This window comes from Solanum tuberosum, unplaced genomic scaffold, assembly GCF_000226075.1.
Source record: "Solanum tuberosum cultivar DM 1-3 516 R44 unplaced genomic scaffold, SolTub_3.0 scf00388, whole genome shotgun sequence".
Taxonomy (NCBI): domain Eukaryota; kingdom Viridiplantae; phylum Streptophyta; class Magnoliopsida; order Solanales; family Solanaceae; genus Solanum; species Solanum tuberosum.
Genome location: NW_006239311.1, coordinates 383117 through 392177, shown reverse-complemented (window position 1 = coordinate 392177; position 9061 = coordinate 383117). Strand labels below are relative to the sequence as shown.

The following is a 9061-nucleotide window of genomic DNA, read 5'->3' as shown; positions in this document are numbered from 1 at the left end:
TTTTTTCCCCCCCCCCCCCCCCAACTGCTCTTCCCTGTTGCCCAGTGCCCACAGACCTCTAATAAAGGAAAAAGGTGAGTTAAACCAAACCAGGCGACTTTTTAAGAGAAACTTGTTTGGTTGTTTTATGATAATATAGATACTTGTTTCAACTTTATCGCGCCCAAAAAAACTTTAGTAATTTTCTTTGGAGTACATACTTTTTTGGCTGATCAACTATTAGATCTTTCCTTTATGTTTCTGATATATCAAAAGTTTATGCCAACAGTAAGTCAGACCACATTGACTCACAGTATGTAAGTTTGTATATAAGTACACCAGTATTGTGAAGACTAAAGTTACAAAATTGAGACAACTGCCATAATTTGGTGTCACAATATGCACTTTTCTTATCATTCTGCATTTTTATCGCTTTTTGTTTTATCTTCTTGTGCGTGTGTTTTCATATATCTCTAGTTGCATCTTTTGGTAAAATATGGTTTAATTTGTAGCTTCTGCTCATCTGCAGGCTGTGAATTTAAGGAGTATCGCGCCTCCTCGACTTCATTCTCAGGTATACTCAAAAATGTTAATTGTACATGGAATCGACACACCGATCGTGTGATTTATTTTTCTTCCTGATTCCCTTTCTATTTTAGATCAGTAATCAGACCTTCTAATCCCTTGTTTCTAGTTCCCTTGTTGCTAGTTACAATTTCTGTTTCCTCATCTTGCAGAATCTCTCAAATAACCAAAGAGATGCTTTAGCTGAGATAACAGATGTTCTGCTAGCAGTTTGCCATGCACATAAGCTGCCTCTTGCTCTGACATGGATTCCCTGTAATGTCACTGAAGGAGAAGGAGATGAACCCATCAGAGTGCGTGCTAGAGGATGTAATACAAGTTCAAATGAAAAATGTGTGTTATGTGTTGAGGATACAGCTTGTTATGTGAGTGACAAGGAAATGCAAGGATTTGTACATGCATGTAAGGAACATTTTCTCGAGGAAGGTGAAGGTATTGTTGGGAAAGCTCTGCAATCTAACCATCCCTTCTTCTACCCTGATGTGAAGGAGTATCATATAAGTGAGTACCCACTTGTTCATCATGCACGAAAGTTTGGTCTAAATGCTGCTGTGGCTATCAGATTACGTAGTACATTCACCGGCAATGACGATTACATATTGGAGTTCTTTCTTCCTACAAGTATGAAGGGAAGTACCGAGCAACAGCTTCTCTTGAATAACCTTTCAGGTACCATGCAAAGAATTTGCAAAAGTTTGAGAACAGTAGCAGATGCGGAATTGGTTGGACAAGGTGCTAAGTTTGGGTTACAGGATGGATCTGTTCCAAATTTACCACCGATTGCATTGTCTAGGAAGAACTCTCAGCACTCATTAGACAGTAATTCAAATTCTGTAAACGGGGCTCCTTTAGGTGCCTGTGATTCAAAGAGTGCTGGAACGCATGCTGATGATTCTCGTGAACAGGTATCTCACTCAATTATCGAACAAGCATTATCTTATCTAAATGACATCCAACTAGAGTGTTTCAGTTGAGTATTCAATCTCAATCAACTTTCGTTTAATGTGATTTAGGTGAGAGCATTTACTATGCTCCTCATTCATACTACACTTTTGAGCATACTCTTTTGTTTACACTTGTTCTTTTTTTTCCTGAACAACTTATGCTCCGTCTGTTAATGATTTATTTTCTAAATGTATCTATGCTGAAGTTTTGTTGCAACATGTTTTGTAGACAATGACTGGATCAAGAAGACAGATTGAGAAAAAACGAAGTACAGCAGAAAAACATGTCAGCTTAAGTGTTCTTCAGCAATACTTCTCTGGGAGCTTGAAGGATGCTGCAAAAAGCATTGGTGGTAAGCATATATACATCGAATGGATAAGTCCACTAATTTGCAAGTATACTGGATACCTCTATATATCATTCAGTGTTGTCTAAAGCGAAAAGCGATAAAAAACTCTTAACTCCCGTTGGGGCTTTAAGCACAAATATAGCATGACCTTTAATTAAAATAGGCGCAAATGGAGATTTTTTTTATTTTTTTTTTACAAATTTACATGTTTATTCCAAGACTAATAATTAATAGCATGAATAACAAATAAATGGACAAAGAAAATTGAAACTTTTTCACAATAAACTGAATTATCAATTGTTCAGTGTTGTCTCTTCCAGAAATGCAAGGAAAAGTTTGCCTTAAAGCCTTAATGATGACACTGAAATGCACGATAATCAAGGCAGAGTGCTTCACATGTTTTGAGCTTTGCTTCAGGGTTCAAGCGCTCTTTAAGGGTGCCTTTGACAACCCTGATATGGTCTTTTTTAGTTGTTGACAATAGCTCCTCCATTCGGTGTTAATTTTATGATTCAACGGTCCTTTGTGAAAATTTCTCTTTTAACTTTACCAAGATTTTGTCTTTAGTCCAAATGTAGGATTATAAGTGTGGGCACAGTCTTCCCTTTCGTATTACAAAGAAAAACGTTTTCAAAAATTAAGTGTAAACACAGTGAATATAATGAATATCTTTCCCTCTGTTTCCCTTCAAACATGAATTTGGGACTCTCTTCTCTGATAAGTAGGATATGCTATTTTTGATGGCTATTGTATATTGTGTGGAGTTTTATGTAACTGCTTAATTTAAGTGTGAAGTTCTGCTTAATGCAAAGGGAAAACAAAAAGAAGGCAGAATAAAAACTGAATCCTCAGTATTGGTTAGTAGAAATGGTTTTGGGGATCCGTTGATGTATACTAAGTTGCTCGGACTCGGATGCCGGTGTTCGATACAGGTGGAGATCTAGAGGTTGGATTGATCTAAATTTTAAGATTTAGGGTTACAGATCCAGGTATGGATACATGTGCGGGGATTCAACTAAAAATTATTCAAATCTATATAAGTACAGTTGTAAAACCTATATTATGTGGAAAGCTTTTGAGGAAAAAATATTGATCAAGAGGAGAATCTTGGAAGAAGATAAAAGAAAAAGAAGTGACATAGGAAATTCTACCAAGTATTCCATTTTCTTCAATTCCACCTTAGCTTTTCTTTTGATTACAAAAATCATTGAATCTATCCAAAATTTCTCCGTCAATTTTGGTCGAAGTACTCAAAATCTGTTGAATAGATCAGGTACAAATCCCACCCCCCACACCCACATCAATGTCGTGTCGACACGGGTGCAACACCGAAAGCGAAGAGTCCGAGCAACTTAGGATGTATGCCAAGTAATACTATGGATTTCATACTACCCTGGCTCAAGTCGGATTTATCCAAATCGTCCAGAGACTTATGGAAGTCCAATTTCAGAGGTGGTATGGTGGGTTATATGGAGAGTAAGAAATGCTAGAATTTTGAAGACGAGATGGATAATGTAGTTTATCTTAAACTCAAACCGAAATCATTGCTTAGATTTTGGTGGATCAGAGCTCCGGCATTTGTTTAAGATACACAGGCTATGATTGACTTCCTTTGTTCTTTACATACACTGTGCTTTTTCCTCAGCATTTCCTTAATGCTGGTGGAAATGCTGGTATTTGTATATCAATACATCTGTGTTGCTAAGTAAAAATAGTTGATGTGTAGTATTTGTCCTTTATGATATTTTTAAGGGTATGCAGAGACTTATTTTTATAAGGATGAGAAAGGGAATGGAAAGTAAAAAGTATATTGGCTTTTCTTTGAAGCAGTAGACCCTTTCAGAAGGTGGCATTTTAAATTAATTGTTGTGTGTATTTGTGTATTTTGTAGTGTGTCCAACTACCTTGAAAAGGATATGCCGACAACATGGGATATCTAGATGGCCATCCCGGAAGATAAACAAAGTCAACCGGTCTTTGAAAAAGATACAAACAGTGCTTGAATCTGTCCAAGGGGTAGAAGGGGGATTGAAGTTCGATCCAGCAACTGGAGGTCTAGTTCCAGCTGGCTCAATTATCCAAGATTTCAATGCACAGAAAAGCATATTTTTCCCATTCAAAGATGTCTCTGTCAAAAATCCTACTTCTGTTTTCCAGGATGCTGCTGTACCCTCATCTTCAGGCAATGACAAAGAGAATTCTGTGGTGAAAATGGAGGACTTTTATGCTGATGGGAACCAACTCAGCCAATCAAATCATATCAATACTTCCTCTTTTAAGGAAGGGAATAAATCAAGTATTGAAGTGTCTGGATATTGTTATGAATCCAAGTTGGCAACATTAGATGCAGGATCATCCGGACTTGCAAGTCTGAATGCGATGCCATTGACTGATTCCGGAAATGCATCATTGGGATCTTTCCTTACAAAAGAAGGATGCAGGAGGTGGGGATTGAACAATGACACCTTGGACAATTTTGACCGTCATTTCACTTCTCGGTGCTCGTATCCCATGGTTGTTGGGGGTGATGTTGACAGTAAGATGAAAGGAGATAATGAAATGGATGGTGATGGTAGGGTGATTGAACATAACCAGGCCAGTTCTTCAGCCATGACAGATTCATCCAATGGGTCTGGGTCTGGGTCGATGATAAATGGTAGTTCATCAAGCTCTCACAGTCGTGGTGCAGAGAAGCATTCTAAAGTTGAAGTGAACTGTGGTGATAACGGGTCAACAATTACTGTGAAAGCTACTTACAAAGAAGATACCATCCGATTTAAGTTTGACCTTTCAGCAGGGTGCTTCCAACTCTATGAGGATGTTGCTAAGAGGTTTAAACTGCAGACGGGGACATTCCAACTCAAGTATCTTGATGATGAGGAGGAATGGGTGATGTTGGTAAATGACGCAGATCTGCATGAGTGTCTTGAGATACTGGAATTTGGTGGTGGTCGTACTGTCAAGTTTCTTGTTCGCGATACACCATGTGCTCTGGGAAGCTCAGGCAGCAGTAACTGTTTTTTGGCTAGTGGCTCTTAACAACCTCATGCAGGTCCAAAAGCTTCAATCAGGTACTTAAAATGATAACAATACCACTCATGATTTTGAGAGTTGCTAGTTTACACATGAAATACTAGTATGTTCGGTAGAGTTTTTCCATTCTGCCTTTGAATATGGTTACTCCTAGCAAGATATCCGAAGAAGAAAAACAGGAGCATAAGAAGATTAGTAGAAGCTGAATAGTAGTTGAAAGTTCATTTGTCGTCTGTTTTCTATTACGTTTGCAGGTGAGACAGTAGATGCACATCTGTGTACTAGTCAGAAATGAGTTAAAAGGAACTGTCTCAAGTGCACCTACTTTGTAAATATGTTAGTTTAAGAGTGTTATTTTAGGGAATAGTCAAAGCAATAAGTTGTACAACGTCTTTTCAATAAGAATATGTAAAATTTCTTCTTCTAATGTTAGTTTGTCTTCTTTTGCAAAAGTTTATTTGATGTTTTGCCTAGATACTTAGAAATGTTTATGGACTAAATGGTATTCTTTCCTTTAAAATATAATGACATATTTTACTTTTTATCTATTTAAAAAAGAATGATTCTTATTTTTTTGGCAACACTTTAATTTTAGCTTTTCATGTGGCATGTTTTAAAGTCACAAAATTAAATGATATTTTGGTACAGTTAACATAATTTTAATTTTAAGCCTAGAAGATTAAAAAGTTTTTTTTATTTTCTTAAACTTTGTTTCAAGTCAAACTAAGTCATTCTTTTTTTAAACAGAGGGAGTATAACATAACTATTTATAACTTAGAATAGAAAAAATATGACTACAAAAATTGTGTTTTATTTTCAGTTCTTCTACAAATGTTAGTAATGCACAATGCACGGTTCATATTAAAAAAATATTATTTTATTTGTTTGACCAAATTATATTATTATTAGTACTTACCTGAGCTACCATATAAGTTTTATGAGAAAATTCTTTTGAATTTTGATTAAGACAATGATTTATTTAATGTCAAATAATAGATAGTACTTTACAAAAGAAAAATATAATTTTATAAATTCTAAGCGCATTTACTTAATAGTGACATATTTCTCTCTTTTCATCATAAATAAATGCGGTTGTTTCAGGATTTTAAATGACATTTGAAATTTTGTATGATTTCTTATCAAAGACGCTTCTACTGAGCTAACAATAATTGCTACTAAGAAATAAGAATGTTGTAGTATATACAAGGCCTCTAATTGTTTATATGTATGAATTAAGATTATACTATTACAATTACAAATTCATAGTTCATTGATCAATCACGTGGGTATGCATTCCGTCAGCGCATAACGAATATAAATAAAAATCATTCATCATGATTTCACTTCGTCAAGAAAAATGTCAATTAATTGAATCATATTCATTCGGTCAGATTCTCTACTTCTCGCACCCTTTTTAAAAGATGCAACATGTTGAGAGAAATAAGTGAAAATTTTCTTGGTATGCGCTCGAGGAACCTTCATGAAAATTTTCTCTCTTCAGAGGATCTTTTTTCAGTTTTAAACTAACATTTCATTGTCATCTAGTATCATTCCAATGTGAAAAATCATTTTAAATACAATATGAAATATAATGTGAAAAATCAACATGTATACTCATTTTTCATATTTAATAATTTTGATTATTTAAGACCAACACTAGAACAAAAATACATTTTTCACTTCCTTTCACCGTTAAGTTGCAAATGGAGCTAAGCCTAGGACTCATGAGATTTCTTGTAATAAACAAGGTTAAAGGTGTACTTGGTTTATTTATAGAACTTTTAATTCGTCATAATTTACCAACTTAAGAAAAAAGAATTGTCTAAAACTCTAAAACAAAGTTTCCATGTCATAAATAGGAATAGTTCTACATCAACTATTTTTTTTCTTTTCGAAAAATATTCACACAGGCTTTTACTGATGAGTCAATGAAAAATAAGATGATTAAATTGTTACCTTTAAATATTCTAAGAAATATTTTATCATATATTAGTAGTGTAAAAGAATATTAAATTTAAAATGTACCTTGAAGTGTTTTCAATTTCTCTATAAAAATCATTCTTTAGTAGCCATGTCATATTTATATATATTATCATATATAATAAAAAGTGAAAAGCTTCAAAGTTCAAAGTTGTGTTGTCATTTTAATTACCATTACGTTAAATTAGAATATTGTAAAACATTTAATTAATTAAATACTATTAAATAATAATCATATTTCAACAATCAAATTAACTACTTACTATTTTATGCTAACGTATGGAGATGTAATTTTAATTAATTATTTTTTAGTTTAAAATTATATTTTGATAGAAAATTATATGCAGTAGTATTTAAATGTTTTAGATGTTCAATAGTCAATTCAATGATGTAAGTGAGGGGTCTTTCGTTTCCTCCTCCATCATTCCTAAAAACGTTTCTCTATAGTGAATCAACTTATACTTAAATTTTAAATGGCCTAAATTATTTTATACATTAAATGAGAGATTATGATACACTTCAATCAATAAATAGATAGCAAGAATTGGAACAGTTGAATAGAATCATATCATAGAATAACTAAACGTGACGAACAATTCAATTACTTTTCAGTAGACAATTAAATAAATCACTATTCACTACATTAACTAATCAATACACAACAAGCCATTACTGTAAGAATTATTATTAAGTATTTCTTACTTATGACCCAAGTTTACTTGTAATCCAAGTAATACCATAAATAATATTTAATAAGGAATAGATCTCGTCCGTACATTGGTTACTTGATGGACACACCAGATTAAGTCATAACCTCTATAAATTGATCCTCCCTCCACCCATTAGGGTTACCACATATTCTCTATATTGATTCAATCGTTGACGGTTGTGGTAACATAAAGTTAGGGCAAAGAGGTAGAAACCAATTTACAACTAACACTTCCGCTTCTCTCTGTGATGATGTCTTCCGCATCAGGTATGTGCCCCTAACAATCTCTATGTAAGATTATCGTTTTCAAGATCCTAAAAGTATTTAATCTTACATGTGGTATCAGAGCCTGAATTGTTTGAACTGATAATCTTCATGTACAAAACACGTGCATATGAAAACTTTTGCAACTAATTGAATTAAGTAATCAGCACACAAAGACATTGTCACTCCCCGAGCCTACACCCTGGGCGGGACTGGCACTCGGAGACCATTTCTGACCCCAAGCGAACCCTTGACTTGGCTTACTTAACTCAGCGGAAGACTTAGTTCAATGAAACAGTCTCAAATAATAACTAAAAATAATAATAAGTTTGGCCAAAATTGCACTTAGGTCTTAAACAACATCTGAAGGATAAAGAAAGACATCTGAACTAGTAACTATCTGACTGTCTATGAAGCCTCTAAAATACTAAGATGGATGTTGGGACAAACCCCACAACATCCTAATAAATGAAAGACTGAAAGCGAATAAAAGAGTCCTCCGGAATGCAAGGAGGCTCACCACTGACTCTGAACTGCTCAACTGGATTAATGAGGTGCTGGGTGCTGATCCTGGTTACCTGTGTCTACATCATAATAAGATGCAGGCCAACTGGCATCAGTACATTGAATGTACGAGTATGCGAGTTGGAATGCTAAACTACACATAGGCTAGAACGAATCTAAAAGAAACTGAATAACTTACTTGGCTCAACTCAACTCAACCTGACTGACTCATTTCAATATAAATCAATTTAAAGCAAGTGCAATATAAAGAAAAGTTGTTTTAAACATACTATAAACTCTGTGTGTATGCAAAGATACAATAAATCTGAGATGTATGTAGAAATACAAATGAACTGATGTATATAACAATAGAATAACTGATGTGGGAGTTTCTCTAACCAACAACCATCACATAAGAGCTATAGTGATGATACAACGATCTACCTCACGCTGCCAGTATAGGACATGAACTGCCTAATGGATCCACTAGTCTATTTCGAAAGGGGGTCATCTAAAAAGTATGACCCATTTCTACCCATGATGGCTACATGGTTTTATGGAGACGTGAGTTATCTGAACTCATGCCCGCCATCAATTCGGTGCTCAATACTACTTCCAAAATATACTAGCTCTTATGTTTTAAAAACATACTTCTTCTGTGATTTGAGATTAGTGCTCAAAAACTTAGCTCAACAACTATCTTAGAAATCAAA

The 9061-nt window shown here is 34.5% G+C and overlaps 1 protein-coding gene across 2 annotated transcripts in view; it reads left to right on the top strand.

Annotated features, from left to right (window-relative positions):
* The window catches only part of LOC102602337 (protein NLP9-like), an 8185-nt gene extending 2837 nt beyond the window's left edge, over positions 1-5348 (top strand). Inside the window, exons 3-7 of one of the 2 annotated variants that reach the window (XM_006362239.2) lie at positions 509-553; positions 717-1469; positions 1738-1861; positions 3750-4929; positions 5146-5348. In XM_006362239.2, the coding sequence (XP_006362301.1) occupies positions 509-553; positions 717-1469; positions 1738-1861; positions 3750-4897 (2070 nt within the window). In that variant the 3' untranslated portion in view covers positions 4898-4929; positions 5146-5348. Of the gene's footprint in view, positions 1-508; positions 554-716; positions 1470-1737; positions 1862-3749 lie in introns of both variants that reach the window. The other variant, XM_006362238.2, reaches the window with a different exon arrangement.
* The last annotated feature ends 3713 nt before the right edge of the window (positions 5349-9061 follow it).